This window comes from Lactuca saligna, chromosome 3 (assembly GCF_052625555.1).
Source record: "Lactuca saligna cultivar CGN05327 chromosome 3, ASM5262555v1, whole genome shotgun sequence".
Lineage (NCBI taxonomy): Eukaryota > Viridiplantae > Streptophyta > Magnoliopsida > Asterales > Asteraceae > Lactuca > Lactuca saligna.
In genome coordinates, this window is record NC_136419.1 from 37,527,320 (window position 1) to 37,546,102 (window position 18,783).

Sequence of the window (18,783 nt, forward strand, 5' to 3'; positions counted from 1 at the left end):
ACTTTCTGTTTTCGGTATTTGACAATGGAGAAGAAGCTTGTAGTCGTGTATATCTAAAAGAAAATTTTTAATGACGAAATTTGACAGCGGGACATGATCTTCTTTGGAATTGAGATTATTTATTCAAAACAAATTTGAGGTGTTTGGTGGTTAGTTCTTGTCATGTAATATTTTTTTTAATACAGTAATTAATGTTTTTTAATGTTCCACGATATTTTTTATTTCGTAACTTAGTAAATTATATCCGTAAGTTATACTTCAAGAAGGCTACGTCATCCCCTATTTTGATTGTTAATTTGTTTTATTATTCTATTTATTTAATTTATCTTTATATTGTTATATTATGAATAATTTAATACATTTTTCTATTATAACTATCAATATACAAAGCTTGATATAAATAAGAATATACAATTTAGACCGTATAACTTTTATCTACATTATGATGCAAACTTTTATCACAATCTCATATAAACATACAATGCGTTTAGTATTTTCTTTTAATCACAATATGACAGTTTATGCCATGATAGAGAAAAAAAAAAATTCCAAGTCTCCTCTCCAAAAGAAATATATGTTAACTTTTGGTCATTTTCATTAAGAAATGTGTTTTTATTTTTTTATAACCATATAATCAATCATTGTCAACAAAAGAAATTAACCGGATTTACTTGTAATTTTTGTTTATATTATACTTTAGCAGGTACAGCTTTATAAATTAAACAACTATGTGCAAATAGTTATTTTTGATTTTGATTATATGTGTATTCTTAATATCCAAATTCTTGGCACCATTACTGAGTTAAACATTTTATCCAATATTGTTTTAACTGTATAATTGTATTCTTGCCCAACGTGCAAGATTACTTTTAATTTATTTTAATAGAGACCAGTTACATCATATTCATTTGAAACTCTCACTACAAGTTTACAATCCATATATATTTTTAACTAAAAACTAATTAGTCAGTACAACTATATATATATATATATATATATATATATATATATATATATATATATATATATATATATATATATATATATATATATATATAACTTTGTGTACTTATGATATTAACTTTAAAATAATTAACCACTACAAATGAATAATTTTTTTAACTCAACTATGGTTAGTAAGTGGTAATTATTATATTTAGTGAAGATTGTTAGAATTTGGTAATAAGATAGAGGAAAAAAATGATTTGAAAACATTCAAAACTTTATATTGTGTAACACGTATTCATATTGAATGAGGAAGAAAAAGATATAAATTTGGAATATATATATATGTGTGTGTGTGTTTTGATCAACTCGAAGTCCTCCATATTTTTTTCTCAAAAGTTATACTTGTTAGAACATTTGGTGAAACAATACTCTTAGACTCTTAGTTATTTGTATTTTCATATCAAAAGTTGATTGTTTTCTACGATATATGTTACCTTTTAATTTTTATGCTATTAAGAAAATTTGATGTTAGTGTAACGTGTAACTATATATAAGAAATATGATAATATGTCTTTTAAATATATAGTATGATTAGATCACTAGATAAATAGATACAACATTGATATTTAAACATAAAAAACATGTCTCAAATCTTATCAAGTTCTTATTTTAAAGGAATTTTTATTTTAAATAAGTCATATATAAAAAACTTGTCATTTTTTTAAAACCCATCATACAAAACATGGTTTATCTCAAAAATATTCTTATATGCATAGAAAAATTATAAAACCAACCATGTTTTCACATCGTTAAATTCTCAATACGTATAAAGAATATCAAAATTTACACGAGCTAACACACATGTCATAGGTTAAACACTCTTATTTGAAACTTTTGTTAGCAGTAATTCAGTAAAGACATGTCTAAAAATTTGTTGTTGATTAAAAAGAAAATTTTAATACGTCTTATATATATATATATATATATATATATATATATATATATATATATATATATATATATATATATATATATATATATATATATATATATATATATATATATATATATAACTTATGTAGTAGGACGCATAACATGATCATTAGTTGTAAATATTAAAACTTCCATTACTTTTCACCTTTTTAAAGTTTTTGGATTTTGTTTATATTATTTGAAGATAATATGAAATAAAATTTATCGTTTTTTTATATATATGTTCTACATGGTTTATGATTTATATATCTTAAAGATATATTAATCAGACAAATTTATCATTTGAAATTTCTTATGTTTTTTAGTTTTAATTTTTTATTTTTATTATTTATTTTATTTTATTTATTTTTTTACATTAGATTCACTAAAAATGAGTTTAAAATAATAGGATATTCACATATCACATTTGTATATTTGTTGAGATGTTTTATTTTCACTATAATAATTCATAGATATTATTAAATATTTTTTTTATTTTGGTTATATTATTATGTTGAGAATGTGATTATGTTTTCTTTTCGAGGTTTGTGTTGCAAATATTATTATTGTTAGATAATATATGTGATGATCAAGTTATAATTAATTTCGTATTAAAATTATATTCAAAATTAATAGGTTGATATATATTCTATAATTTTTCTTAGTCATATTAATTTAATCAAATGCAACGGTCTTTGTCTATAATTTTTCTTAGTCATATTATTTTAATCAAATGCAAGGACAAGCTTACGCATAGTTATAGAATAAAAGAGGGTTTCCAATGTAATAAAGTACCATTAAAACAAATATTTTTGTGTGCTCATATTCCAAATTTCTGTTTGTTCGATTTCGAATGTGGAAATTTGAATTATAGCGGAGGCAAAACAATTATTTTACATCCATCTACCAACCAATTCGCAATTTGTTAATGTCGACCGCATCAGGGAAAAAAAACCATAATTGGTAATAAATTGTTAACATAACATAAGAACTATATGTGCAATTTAGCCATGTTTTTACCATTTTTATGGTTTCACTTCGAATAGAAGTCTTATTTTAAACAACCATATGTTAAGTGCAAGCATTTTTAATAAATTCATATGTTTTTCCTCACCATGAATAACATCAGTTATTCGGACATATAGCTTAATGTTTCTACATAACTTGCAACAAGAACACAATATAGTTATCGGCTATTAATCGAAGTGCAACAAAAAGCGAACATCTCAATTTTGGATTTCAAATTGAATAACATTAAACGACATTAATTAGAGGGTTTTGCCGAAATGCAAAATTTAAGTCTCATGTTAAAAACGAAGGGATAGTAATTAATGTCAACGACCAAGATCTCAATGCAATGAGACTGAATGATTAAAAATGATGATATGTTCCAGAAGGACACCTACGTTAAGCTTTTGCATTGCTTGTGAAGTCAATGCACGTCTGACAACAGCAGTCAGAAAAACGACAAGTAACACAACCAAAACAAACGCAGGATGTACAACCTCTGCATGTTGACGACACCAAACACCCTCTGTACACTCTCCGGCTTGCTCTTTCCTCTTCATCATCACATGTTATTCTGCAACACAAATGAAAATGGTGAAAAATTAATCGATGATATAATGGTATCGAGGATGATGATGATAAAAGAGGCATATATATACTTGTCAAACGGCATATCGGAGCACTTCCAGTTATTGTTGTTGATAAAAGCATCATGGTATGCCCGACATTCTGCTTTTGTTCGGAGATGAAATCGGCGGAGTTTATTGCATTGTGTGCATTTAAGAAACTCATCTCGGTGACAAACTCGTTGACCAGTTTGGGATTTGTTGACTGTTTTGGTCAACGCTTTGTTGTAATACTTGAGGAGTGAAGTCTTTGACAATGGCACCTTCTCTCCATCAACAATCACCCAAATGTTGTTCTTCCATTTTCTCGCAGTTTCCCTACCCGAATGTTTCTCAAATGCAGCTGGTGTCAGCTTGTCTGCAACATAAACAACAATCATATATTTCTTACTTGTTTAAACCATGAAATCTTAAGATTTGTGAATAAAAATTAAAAAGAGAAGAAAAAACAATATTTGTATAAAGAAAGAAGATCATTTTACTACAACTAGATGCACAAATATCGTTATGAACGGATTACTAAATGAAATGACAATAATCAAGAATTCTCTAAAGTGTGGAGCCTTGCTTGGGTGAAGGCATATTATACAAAATTAAAAAGAGAAAACAAAAACTTTGATGTGGTCATGTGAAGAATGAAGATATATAGTGTAAGGTGAATCACAGAAAATGCACTAAAACCAAATCTAGAAAATTGAACAAAAAGAACCCTTCCTTCTCAACCTCACATAACAAGGATCATGTTAGCATAACATCACTCTTGAAGAAAGAACTCACAAAATGTAAGAAAATTTCCCAAAATTTATAACGAAACACCACTAGAAAAACATAAAATAGAATGGTAAGTAGAGATAGATGTTAAGAACATTTGATGTGTTTGAAGTTTTGAACTAAAAATGGGCTAAAAGTTCATGGATGAGTATGATAAACTACAGTGAATCAGTGACCTATTCTTGATCCATTTTGCTAAATATTGAATTTTTAGTATTCACCAGCTCCATTAAACAACACACACAGTAACTTTCACATGCAAAATGGGTCTAGAGAAACAAAAGTAAACCGATAATAAAAGCGAGACCTTCTTGACAACCAGGGGTACAATCGCATCGGATTTCGAGATCGCCGCTAGCGAACACCCTAAGAGTGCCGACGGCGTCGCCGTAGCAGTAGCTAGTGCAACCGCACGTGACTTCCACGTGATCATCGCCGCCACGCTTGAACCCAGACATCTCTCTCACCTCCACCTCGCTAAACATCGTAGAACCATCGTCCACCACCGCTGCTTCCACACCATCCGCCATCTCTCCCTCTCTCTCTCTCTCTCTCTCTCTCTCTTTCTTGATTATCCCACCAACAAAAAAACACACCTTTTATCTTTTACGATACGAATCAAACCGAATGTCAGTAGAAAATCAACAAGAATCAGACAGAATCCAAATGGGTATCTTACAACCAATTCTTGCAATATTACCTAGTACTCCTATGACTATCCAGAAAATTACTACACTATGAAAAATGCAAATGTGTCTAGAGAGAGAAAGACTCAGAAGAAGAGAAGAACAGAGGACAGCGATTCAACAAGGACGCATCTCCAAGATCTGGCAGAGAAAATGTCGAAAAGGGTTGGATGTGGGAGATAGAAAGCAAAAGGGTTTTTGCGAGTGCGTGTATTTTGCGTCTGTTTTCGGTGGGATGATGAAGGTAATTAATGTTGCCAGATCAAAGATTTTCCAAAATCACATCACCTACTGTTACAACATGTAAAATATGCTTTAAAATTTGTACTCTACTCAGGATTTGGAAAATTTATGATTATCGGCAGAAATGAAATGAGCTGGCTAACAGGAAAGAAAACCGGAGCGGGGGGTAAAAGTGTAAATAAAGTTGTGTTGTGATGTCATATATATTGACCTTTTTCAGGGGTAAAGGTGTAAATTACTGTGCAATGCATGACATGACCTATGTCGATGATGCTGAACCCAATACCCTTTTGAGATTTTCATAATCTGGGTATTTGTACTTTGGGTTTTCCTTTCGAGAATTATTTTACATTTATAGGGTAGTATAAAACTTTTGAATTTGTAATATGAGTATATTGTTACGAAATTTATAGGGATACAAGATTGGTTCTATTTTGATACATAAAAACGTCACTAAAAATGTTCTATTTGAGTGCTTACAAATATTAATAAATTACTATATATTTGTTCGTAGGTTTGTTAGGGTTGCTCGTATCATTTGACATTACTTACTTTAGAAAATGTGTATTATTCGATAAATCAATAAAAAATGGTTTGATTCTCTAGTTTGTAGGGGTCATAAGGATACCGTTAATCTATCTTCTGTTTGTGGTGTAAAGGACAAAAAGTGTTGATGCACATGAAGATTGTCTAATATTGGAGCTTGACTTTAGCGCTATGGCCATGAAATTCGCATTATTAGGTAGGCGATATTTGTTGAAGCAATGGACTTTTTTTTAATGAATTGTCGATTATGAGTATGGCTGGTGAAATAATATCCACTCAAATATGAGATAGAATTTCACCAAACAATGGTATTCATGAGTTTAGGTCATTAACAACATCCCACAAACTAAATTGATTCTTATCCGTGATTTTAATATTAGGTAATTGAAAATTACATGAGTATCGAAAGAATTTGAATTACCCTTAATTACGAGACACGAGGTGCAAAATGCACACTCATGTAGTCATGTGGTCTACTTTGATCTTGGACACCACAGATAATGGGTCAAGGGGTCATGAAGGGGTAGCATCCCTTGCAGCGGACTTGTTGGAGGGTAACAAACAACGTAGGAGGTCATAGGGCATCGTCGTAAAACTTAAACCTAATAGTTTTGGAGAACAACCGTTGTAGGTCCTAAAAGGGGGACTTTAAGTTGTAGGTTCTAAAGTAATGACTTTAACTTTTAAGTAGAGAAACATGCTATGAAAAAACACAAGATGATTCTTCCAACTTGAACAATCTATATTATTAATGAACCAAAACGTTATATACAACTTTTACAAAAAAAAAAAAAAAAACTTGATACAATAACACTCAACTCTCTTACGATTACAAAAATCATACAAACCCTAGAACATATGAACTACATAAAAACCCTAAAAAATCGAGAGTTTTTAAGAGAAATTTGAACATCGAATACAAGTTGTGAACCAGATGAAACACAAGACATTAAGGGGGTGTTTGTATTGACTTTTAAAGTGACTTTTGACTTTATCTTTTACAAAAAGTCCAAAAAGATGTTTGGGTAAAATGAAAATGACTTTTTAATCAACTTTTGCTATAGTGTAAATTCCAGCTTTTTGAAAAGTCACGAAATCGTGACTTTTCCTGACTTTTCACCAACTAAAACATTAAATTACATTTATAACCCCATCTAAAAGTTAAACCATGTCATTTTTAGTCATTTTTAGTCATTTTACATGTAAAAGTTAAACCAAACATTTTAATTTTTTATTTTTTCCCTTAAAAAGCTAATACAAACACATTTTAAAAAACAACTTTTACAAAAAGTTCTTTTACAAAAAGTTCTTTTACAAAAAGGACTTTTGTCTCACAAAAGCTAAGCCAAATACCCTCTAAATATGTCTGGTTAAGGAAGACTTGTGGATCAAAATATTTGTGTGTCCAAATGAAATATGCATAAAAAATATAAACACAAAACCCCTGCAAAAGTAAAAGATAACAAAATATACCCAAAATATAACAAATGTTAAGTATGAAATAAATGATAATAGGGTATTGGGTTTATCACTACGCTTACACCCTCAAGAAGACCGAACTACAAAAACTACCGCACTACAAATACCACCAAACCAAGTGGAAGGGCTAAAGCACACCCAAGCACCAAACTATACCTAAAAGCCCAAACTTCGTGATAAAATGAACTTGACAGGATAACTACTGGAGAGAGAGTATAATTTATTATGTGAAATAATAAATTGGTACTCAAAATGATTTTATTAATATATTACAAGATTAATATATTATTTAGAAATCTTATTATAAGTTAGTATTTAATCATAAGTTAATTTGGTGTTAATTTTTGGGATTAAAGGAACTGATTAATAATGGAGGGGTTGTTTTGTAAATCATTGATAGTTGCAGAACTAAACTATTGGACTCCTTAATTAGGAGTAAACGAAGTTATATAGGGAGGCCCTATAGATTTCGTCCAAGGCCTCATAAGGAGGAGTCCATGGGCTGCTTAAGCCTTAATCAGGAATTACGGTTTCCTCTAGAAACCCTAGCAGCCCACAACTATATAAGGAACCTTGTCATATGGAATTTTCGGCCATATGCTTAAGAAACCTTAGCCTAGCCGATTTCCTTGTCTCTCCAACTCATCCTTTGTATTGGGTGTTTGTGACTCCATTAGTGGTGCAACACTTGGGACACTAAGCTTTCAAGAGTCAAGGATCTTCAAGGTATTCTTGTTATTTCTACATAACAAGTGAGGTAATCTCCTAACCCTAGTTTCTATGTGAATTTCGAATTATGCACTAGTTTTAGGGTTATTGCTTTGGTATTCAATTTGCATGTTCAAATTGTGAAAAACTTATATCCAAAACAATTAAGGTTGCATGATCACATAGGAATGTAGATATGCTTAAAACCCATCAGTATGTAGAAAGGTAATTGATAGAACCTTATACTTACGAGGAATAGTTGTATAATGGTTTCCAGGCCTTTCTTCTTGTACCTTTGGGCGTATGACCATAAATGAAATATGATAGTAGATCAGTTCGGCACATAGGAAGTTCAGGATGTTTCCACCTTGGATATAAATAGGTAATTTAATATATGGAAGTGAGGTATGCTAAACATCGCTCTACCATCCCAACTAAAAACATTCACAACAAGATTCTATCAATCTTCACTAACTTTATCATCGGAGCGTTGTCCCAAGATCTTCTCCCGGATAATTAGCTTACAAATTTGTGATTGTTTCTAGGTTGTTCATGCCTAGAAGGAGTCATTTGTAACGCCCGGGGTTTCAAGGCTAAGCATTTTTGTCAACGTAATAGTCTAGGTCAACTCTTGTAACTCTTTTCGAAGTAATAAAGATGAAATATTTGAGTATTATGTGAATTAGGTGTGTTTATGTGCTTACTATTTAATTATAAATGTATAATTAATAAAGAATAAAAATAAGCATTAAAATTAAAGTGTGAGATAAGCCCGATATATTTATAAAAAGTTGTAGTGGTCGAAACAAGGATTCTGGGGATATAAGAAACGCCGAAATCCGAGTTATAACGAAGAAGTTATGACCCGTCGAAGTTTCGGAATAGCAGTGTACAACACGAAATTCGAATATTAGATCGAGTGATTTTTAGCTGACACGACCTAAACGAGAATCGAAGATCTCGTTGAGAGTTGCGTAACGAGAAAAAGATGGGCGAAAACGGATGTCGGATGAAGAAGTTATGAGGATTTAACGGACCAATCCTGTCGCGGGTCATTAATAATATAAAATTTAAAATCAACTCAAAGTTAGCCGACGGAGTCTAAACGAAATTTGTAGAGTACGTTCCCACCTTCGGGGGATATAAAGAACGTTAAAAACGGAGTTCGTATGTGGAAGATACGAATTTTTGAAGTTGGGACTCGAAAATGCGAAACCTGGTGCGAGACTGATGATGTGGCACGATCCCAGCCGTCGCTTGCGGCCCACGGTCCTTGCTTCGGATTGTGACACGCCACCCTCGCTTTACGCCCCGCGTACCCTCGCCCTTATCCGTCCGATGTACGAAGCCAACTGGATCCGACCTAGAAGCCTTATCCTAGGAGTACGCCCAGCGTACCCTCGGTATGCCCAACGTAAATCCGAGCTTCGGTCCCTATAAATACCATGCGAATTCTTTTGGATTTTTCACACATTTTCACTTCTCTCTCTAAACTACTTTCTCTCTCTAACCCCTTTTGAGTCCCCTAAGCCCTAGCTAAACCCCTTAGCTCCCGAGGGAAGCCCCGAGGCTCCCGGAGTCCCGAGAAAAAAGAGTCTTTCAGTTACGAAACGATGCTCCAATTAAGTTCCGGTTTTCGATAAAATTCGCTGTAAGTGTGCTACGCTTATGCAATTTTTAATATAGCTTTCAAATAATTATAGGAATGTTATTAGGTCCTTAAAATAATTATTTGGGCTATTATTATGAGTTATATTGAGTGTTATAAACGCTTATATAATAAGAATAATAGCCAGACAATTAATTTGTCGCGGTTATCGTTAGACTAAACCCTAGTGGTATCGATACTAGGAAAATCGTTTTGAGAGTATCGAAGTGCTGTCCAAGTGATAAGTCACCAACTTTCAAGTGAGGTCATAGTTACTTTCAGCTTACACATATATATATATGAAGTATTTTATAAATTACGTGCTATGTGTGTGCATATTATCTGAATACTTGCTATCTATGCTGGATGGACGTTTTTATACATGTTTTCAATGATTTAAACTGTATATGTACTTTATATCTACGAAAATGTTAGGGTAAAACATGGGTAAATGTAATAGGTGATGTGTGATAAAATGATGAGAGGCCTCGATGTAGTTGTTGTTGATCCAGTCATCTAGCGGAGTATAGATGACGACCACAGACTCTTCTAGACAGTCCAGTGGAACACTAGCAGGCTCACAACCTGTAGGTGTTTGTGAACGATGTGTTCACCGATGTACTCCATTCCCCCACATGGTTGCCTTTAGGACATTTATTGCTGAGGAACCCCCTTAGCAGTAGTGTCCATCCCGATGATGATCCTTAGGATATGTCCCTTATGATAGGTGTTTAGGGACGTAATGTGAGGATAACGGGAATGGGTAATCGGGTTATTGTTGATTGATGGAATTAATAAACTTATTTATCGTGGGTTGAAAACCTTATGTGCTCACCAGGCTCCCAAGCCTGACCCACTCAGTTTTATGTATTACAGGTAGTGGCGCATGAGCATAGATATGATGTTTGGACTAGGGATTACAGATATAGGTCTGTAGATATGAAATAATGTAGTAAGGCTTATATTGTATTGTTTATGTTTTTGATCTGTACGAACATGACATCCCAAGTCTTTTAACGAAATACATTTCTATGGAAATGCTTTTGATAAATCTTTATCATATTTTGTTTTGGGACAAATTCTACAACACTTTTATTTAAAATGTTACTCTGATTTTTAAACAAAGCATAAACAAAATCGGTCTTTTCTGGCCGTGATTTTGGGGATGTCACATCATTTAACTCAATAATATGGAGACTGAACCTAAAGGCACATCACGTGGGGCCATCCGTGGGACCTCGCTGCAAATAATCAACGAAGGAAATCTGGTAGCCAATACGAGTCCCATCACGAGAATGTAGAACATTAAGGAGACACCACAAATCACAACGGTGGTAACAAATAGAAACACGATAACGGAAATCCATAAAGAGGGTAAAGGGTAAAGAACGGTTAAAAGAGGAAGAAAGAGAAATAGAGGATGTCACACCGCCAAACCGGAACGACGGAAACGTTTGAGGGTGGAGGACGTCATGTATAGTATCACAACAATTGCATCATAGTAATCAAAGTAAACACAACTAATACATTAAGATATGAATATTTACATATGTTTGATTCATTGTTTATATACATGAAAAGTTGCAAAAATAAAGACAAAACTCTAAATGCTCCGTCTTCTGAAAGCCGGTGAGAGTACCTGTCTACTGATTTCCTGAGAATACAAGCGATTTTGAAAGAGTATCAGCATAAAGCTGGGGAGTTCATAAGAATGTTTTTGTAATGAAAATCAGTCATTGAATTCTGTAAAATGTATGCATGTTGCCCAAGAAAATCCAATATTTTTCTAATATGTATGATCAATATTATAATTTGTTCAAAATCCTTGACTACCACCAGTATGTATAGTATGTTCTATTTGAAAACCCTGGCTACCACCAGTATGTATAGTATATTCTGTTTGAAAACATTGGCTACCACCAGTATGTATAGTATATTCTGTTTGAAAACTCTGGCTACCACCAGTATGTATAGTACGTTCTGTTTAAAAACCATGACTGCCACTAGTATGTATAGTATGTTCTGTTTGAAAACCCTGACTACCACCAGTTTGTATAGTATGTTCTGTTTGAAAACCCTAGCTACCATCAATATGTATAGTAGTTTTATTATTCAAAATAAAACCGTGTATTGTATCCCTGGAATCCTCCAGTGTAATGTATGGTAGATCTATTAATTAAAATAAAACTAATGAAGAATGAAAATCCTGTAAACAAATGTTAGTTTATACTATTGTGAGTCGTATAACCATGCTTGATATGACTGATGACCTCAACGATGTTTCTTCAGGCATCGTACGGTATGATATTTGTCACCCCAGGCATGTCTGCCTAACTGTAGCTAGCAGTTCAGGTGTGGGATTGTCAGTCCCGAATAGATCTATTCATAAATCTCACGCTCTCCCTCCAGGAGACTCTATTTACACTAGATGTTGAGGAATTTTACCAGTACACAGAAGGGTACAATTGAAGAGATATCTCACAATCATGTATTAACTATTTTACGTGTAGTTTTGTATCGTTTTCTCGTAATTGAAACCGTTGTATACTTGGTAGAGTATTAACAATTATACTTAAATAATTATTTAGAGTTATACTCTTGTTATCCGAATATAGTAATGAATATCATAAACTAAAGTTGTCATAGTTTATATGATTGACCACATAGGAAATCTGAATTGGTAAAAACTATATGATAAACTCCCCAAACTATATCTATTATAGTTTGCCTGAAATGTATTGTACTTGGTTTGTGTATTGTTCTGAAAACTATGCAATTATTTTTTCTAGTTGAAAGTGTCCCTTATGCTCTGCATAATACAAAAGGGATAAAATATCTATATAAATCATTGGACTGTATCAATAGCATAAGTTTTAATTTTGTTGAAATCCTTTTGTTTTAGTTCACAAAGTTAATTATGTTTGGTTTGTATCCCCCTGAAAACGTTAAAAACCATAAAAAGGGTAGGGGTATGAACTCACAGTTAGTTGTGTGCAAGCGGCGAATCAACGAATTTGAAATGAAGACCCTCGAGTTGTTGTACATGGCACTTAACGGAATCCTAATAACAGTTAAATACATATATGTATCTAAATTAGCGATTTCGTTAGATAAAGTGTTAAAAAAACACTCGTTTTCGGTTAAGGAATGTTACCGGGACTTGATTGAAACGAGGAAAGCGGGGTTTTCACCACTTTGGAAGTGTTTACGGCCGTGAAGGGGGTTTATGGTCGTGAACTGCCTCTTGAAAGGGTTTACGGCCTTTGAAGGTTTGAAGTGTGTACGACCGTGAACTGGTTTACGATTAATGAAGATTAGCATATTTGAAGGGTGTACGACCGTACACTCAAGAACAAGGATGCTGGATTCGATAAAAAATGTGTTCTAGATGCTCCAAATCAACTCCTAATGATGATTTTTCATCATTTTCAGAAGAATAAGGGTGTTATTAGTGTTTACAGTCAAGAGTTTAGAGAGAGAAAGAAAGAGTTTTCGGCTATGAAGGTTAAAATGTAGGTGGGGGTCCTGTATATATAGGATGGGGGTATGGTCGGTGGTGGGGTCCACCTGTCACCAACCGCACACGGGTTTACGGCCATACATGGGGTTTACGGCCGTAAACTCGCTTAGGTCGAAAACTATTTGGTTTTTCGAGGAAATTCTAGTTTTTCGCACGGTTTTGGTTCCGACTCATGTATAAAATTTAATTATATAAGACTAGATGATTTTCTAATCAAGAAGTTTGAAAGAAACTCAATAAAATTCAAATTGTATTAACAGAAATCGGCTAAAGATAACGGAAAAAGGTTCGGGTTGTCACATCATCCCCCCGTTAGAGGGAATTTCGTCCCGAAATTCAAGCATAGAATACAAATGCTGGACTTGGAAATAGATGAGGATGTTTCTGTTTTATTTGATCTTCGTGCTCCCAAGTGAATTCCGGTCCTCGCTTGGCATTCCAGTGGACCTTTACTATCGGTATGCGACTTTGTTTCGTTCGTTTGATTTCCCGATCCATGATTTCGACTGGTTCTTCCACAAAGTTAAGGTTCTCGTTGATCTCGATCTCATCAAGAGGGATCACAAGAGTTTTGACAGATAAACACTTTTTAAGGTTCGAGACATGGAAGACCGGATGAATATTGCTAAGTTCTCGGGGTAGACGAAGTTTGTATGCTACCAGACCGATCCTAGAAAGGATCTCGAACGGTACTATGTATCTCGGATTCAACTTTCCACGCTTTCCAAAGCATATCATGACTTTCCAGGGCGAGACCTTCAATAGAACACGGTCACCAACCTGGAACTCCAAAGGTTTTCGTCTCTTATCGCCGTAGCTCTTTTGTCTATCTCCTGAAGCTTCTGTCACACCCCGAAAACCAAGGTGGAATCATTTCTAGGGCGGACTCCACGTTAAGTATCAAATCTAATGCACATAGTAAGCAAAGTAAACAACCATTACATTACATATGAAATTTACATTTGTTCAAAAGTAAAGTTGTACAGTGTTATACATATGTATATATAAACAAAAGCAAGACGTGTCTTCAATGCACTCTGTCTTCGACAAAAGAATCATCGGGTACCTGTCTAATGCGGACCTGAGAATACAAGCAGTTTGAAAATCAGCATAAAGCTGGTGAGTTCATAAGCGGTTTTGTTTTGTGAAAATGTATGAGTTTCCTTTTGGTTTCTGAAAATGTTACGACCTAAGAAAATCCCATATTTTCTTAAAAGTAATGTTTGGTTAACTGTTAGGGTACACAGTTCTGGTTATGTTTAACTGTTATCCCAGGAAAATCCCATATTTTCCTAATGTAAAAGATGTATACTGAAAACCTGGTTATCCTTGTAATGTGTGTGTTAGTTCACCACTCCCAACATGTAATGTAAAAGATATACGCTAAAAATGTATTAGTTTTAACACGTTTATAAAACTAGTAAATACCAAGTAAACTAGTTACTAAACCCATTATTTCTAAAAATTAAATCTCTGTTATCCAAATTGCGAGTTCCATAACCATACAATAGACTAGATATGGCAATATGTAGTCCACATCACCTTATGACTTTCGTCACCTTTGAACCTTTCGGTTCGACTGTAGCTAGTAGCCAGGTGTGGGGTAGTCAGTCCCGTATAGATCTATACACTTAAGTCACGCTCCCTATCTAAGAGATTCTGGTTACGGGGGCGGTCCTCCACTCGCGTATCTCTGTGGAGTGTTCACCGAGGACGTGTCTCCAATTTATAGGAATAACAAATTTACTAGTAATAATACTGAAAGATCAAATGACTATCCTCCACTCGCGTATCTCTGTGGAGTGTTACCGAGGACAAAACCATGTTCAAATGTTATGCTTTTAACTGTTATAATGTGGGAAAACATTTGTGAAAATATAAATACAACAATTTATAATGTATTTCACAAATAACATGATAATGTGTTATGTAGGTTCAAACGGTTGTTTGTTACGATTATAAGTGTTAAAAGCATATGTAATATGAAACACAACATATATAAAACAAGTTTTGAGTACAACTATTACTTGTACTTTGCTTGTATTTCCCCCTGAAAGCAGTGAAAACATTGAAAATGGGTAGGGGTATGAACTCACCAAACGAGAAAGCGTGACGGTTTGGATGCTATGTGTCGGTTCGGGGCTTGATAACGCGCGAGGTTCCTATGTAATATGAAATGGTATACAAATGTATCTAATTAGACTTTAAATCACTAATTAGATATGGTTACACACTCCAAGACGCGTAAACACTTCAAATCAAGTGTTTGGAGTGACCCAGGTGACATCTACAGATGTGTATGGCTTGGATAATGAGTTTGGACTTCAAGAGTAAACTCCTTAGGGAGTTTACGGCCATAAGACCATGACCACATGAGTTCACATCCGTGAACTCATGTATATAGGATATTATGGTCCCAAAAGGTCAACTAACACATGGGAAGGGTTACTATGATTAAATTCAAGGCATAGGAATGAATTTTACCACCAAAGGAACCATCAAAGGGAGTTTACTTAAACTAGGAGTTTACGGCCGTAAGCTCCTATACCCCTCTTATATTGATGATTTGGTGGCTTTAGATCAATCACATGTGATTCAAACTAATTTTACAAGCCTTAGAATGAAGTTTGGGCATCATTTGATTTGTGTAGATGAGTTTACGGCCCATGAACCCTTTATAGGGGGTTTACGGCCGTGAAATCTCCATGGGGTGTTTTTCATCAAGTTTAAGGCCTCTAAATCGATTGTGGTTGATTCTAGAATTTATTCCAAGGCCATTGGTGTGTTTAAGTGGCTTTTAAACACTTGGATTTTGAGTTTACTCCCCATGAATAGGAGTTTACGGCCCAAGCATGTTCTTGGACAGTAAACTCATGTTTACTCCTCAAAAATGATGTTCAAGGTGTTCTAAGTCTGAATTAGTAAGTCATTAAGTCATATCTAAGTCCTAAAGTTGGTTTGGAAGGGTTTAAAGGCTCAAAAACCCTCTTCACATGTGTTTACAGCCCAAGCATGTTCTATGGCCGTAAACTCATGAACATGGTCCTTTTCCAAAGATTAAACACGAATTTGAAGGCTAATGGTGCTATACTACGAGTTGGGGAAGTTACCTCGATGAATTTGAGCCTTAAATTGGTGTTTTTGGACCTAATTCTTTGGTTTGAGGAGAGAGGTTAGAGAGAGAGTAGTGAGAGAGAGAAAAATCTTCAAATGGAAGATTAATCCTGTTTAAATAGGTTCTAAGTTTTGGACACGGTGGAATTTTACCCGATACCGACGTTATACGGGGCTTTTGGTCGCACCCGATCAAGTTGCCGTAACCCGATATGGTTAATTCTAAAAAATTTCTGATTACTAGAATGGGGTGTTAAAATGAGTTCTAAATGCATTGGGACACCCATTAAGTCATAAGAATAATCTCAAATTAATGACTTAATTTAATTGCGTAAACGGAAACGAAATTGAAAACGACGAATGGATTATCGAAATGGGTTACGAAAAGGATTGCAAATAATGGTACGAAATTTGGGTTGTTACATTATCCCCCCGTTAGAGGGAATTTTGTCCCGAAATTCAGAATTAAGATACAAATCATGGATCTGGAAAGAGATGTGGATACTTCTGTTTCATTGAGTCTTCACGCTCCCAAGTGAATTCCGGTCCCTGCTTGGCATTCCAGCGAACCTTCACTATCGGGATGCGGCTTTGCTTTGTACGTTTGACCTCTCGATCCATGATTTTGATCGGTTCCTCCACGGAGTTCAAGTTTTCGTTGATCTCGATCTCGTCTAAAGGAATCACTAGGGGTTCATCGGATAGACACTTCTTGATATTTGAGACATGGAAGACGGGATGGATGTTACTGAGCTCATGAGGTAATCAAAGTTTATAGGCTACAGGACCGATCCTGGCGAGGATCTCGAAGGGTCCAATGTACCTCAGATTAAGTTTCCCACGCTTTCCGAAGCATACCATGCCTTTCCGGGGCGAGACCTTCAATAGGACACAGTCTCCAACCTGGAATTCCAGAGGTTTCCGACGATTATCTGCGTAATTCTTTTGATGATCTCGCGAAGATTTCAATCCTTCCCGGATTTGGATGATCTTCTCGGTGGTTTCGCAGATAATTTCAGGACCAGTGAGAGAACTGTTGGGGACTCGACTCTTGGCTAGCTGCGTGTCCCCTACCTCGGCCCAACACAGAGGGGATCTGCACTTGCGACCGTAGAGGGCTTCGAACGGGGCAACCTTGATACTGGAAGAGAGGAGCATAACTTCTTATCCCATTTTCTAGGTGCTTGTTTAATCCCATATAAGGATTGGACAAGTTTGCAAACTCTATGATCATTTTTAGAATGATATCCTCATGTTAAGACGTATAAACATCTTCAACAAGATCACCATATATAAAAGCATTATTTATATCTAATTGATAAAGAGACTAAGAATTATTAACAACAATATTAATTACAGTTCGAACAGTAACAATTTTGGTTATTGGAGAAAAGGTCTCCTCCTAGTCAATACCCTCCCATTGACTATAACATTTGTCAACCAATCTTGTCTTATACCTTTCTATTTCTCCATTAGATTTGTACTTTATTTTATATATCTAATGACAACTAATTGCTTTTCTATTTTTAGATAAAATTTTAATATCATAAGTATGATTTCTATGAAGATCTTCCATCTCTTCATTCATTGCTTTTATCCAATTAGGATCCAAAGCAGCTTCATAAAATTTTGGTTCACAAGTTTTATTTAAATTTGAAACAAAACAAAAAATTTCTTAATTTAACAAAGAGTAATTCACAAATTTTCCAATTCGATATTTATGTTTTCTTTCTACTATATTGTCAATAAATCTAGGTGGCAAATGAACATCCCTCCAGACCTAGTGACCCCTAAAGATTGACCTTCATATGGGTTAATACTAGACAATCAAGTTTCCTAACCAAATTAGACGAACTAGGAATATACTCATCAACAAGAGGCACTATCTATATAATAGAGACCTACAGATTCTCTACCACTCCTCACCATCTCCTTTGACTGTAAACCCTGAATTTTACAACTACTCACAATTATTGTCTCTACACACTTTGCAAATAGATAACAAGTTTACATTAAATTTTAGGACAACAAAGACATCAAAAAGAGATAAAGAGTATGAAAGTTTCATATTTCCAATTTTTTCAATTTTGGAAGAAGTATCATTAGGATAACATACAAGATGATTTAAATTGGGCACATCCACAGTGTCATGAAGAGAAGACTCTGAAGATATCATATGTTGATTGGCTCCAGGATCAACAACCTATTTCTTATAGTTTCATGAAGAATTATATACATTAAACAAACAAATACCTGCCATGTTGGACATGGAAGACCCTTCCAAATTATGTTGTTTGTCACTAATCAGTTGTTATAACTTGATGTATTTCTCTTTGGTAAGTTGATGAAACTCAGACTCCTCGTTAGACTCAGACAAAGCAGAGGTGTTAAGTAAAATAGATGAGTGTTTACAGAAAAGGTTTTGTTCTGAATAGTTTGATTCAAGGACTCAGTTTTGTTTCTGAAATCTTTAGGATACTGTAACACCCATAAAAATTCAAGCCAATTTAAAAC

General features: G+C 34.2%; 1 protein-coding gene across 1 annotated transcript; it reads right to left on the reverse strand.

The window, feature by feature from the left end:
• Positions 1–3,136: 3,136 nt before the first annotated feature.
• Positions 3,137–5,357, reverse strand: LOC145035495 (protein ULTRAPETALA 1-like). Its single transcript, XM_078984028.1, has 3 exons — positions 4,633–5,357; positions 3,588–3,912; positions 3,137–3,502 (listed from the first exon to the last, which is right to left on the reverse strand). Exons 1-3 carry the CDS (start codon positions 4,853–4,855, stop codon positions 3,328–3,330), a joined length of 723 nt encoding a protein of 240 aa, XP_078840154.1. The 5' UTR covers positions 4,856–5,357; the 3' UTR covers positions 3,137–3,327.
• Between the last annotated feature and the right edge of the window lie 13,426 nt (positions 5,358–18,783).

What these genes read in the sequence shown, in the direction of transcription:
- LOC145035495 (XM_078984028.1), bottom strand. Translation starts at nt 4,855, where the DNA reads ATGGCGGATGGTGTGGAAGCAGCGGTGGTGGACGATGGTTCTACGATG. An exon ending in TACCCCTGGTTGTCAAGAAG is followed by an intron (nt 3,913 to 4,632) that starts GTCTCGCTTTTA and finishes TTTATGTTGCAG; the next exon opens with ACAAGCTGACACCAGCTGCA. An exon ending in TCCGATATGCCGTTTGACAA is followed by an intron (nt 3,503 to 3,587) that starts GTATATATATGC and finishes TTTGTGTTGCAG; the next exon opens with AATAACATGTGATGATGAAG.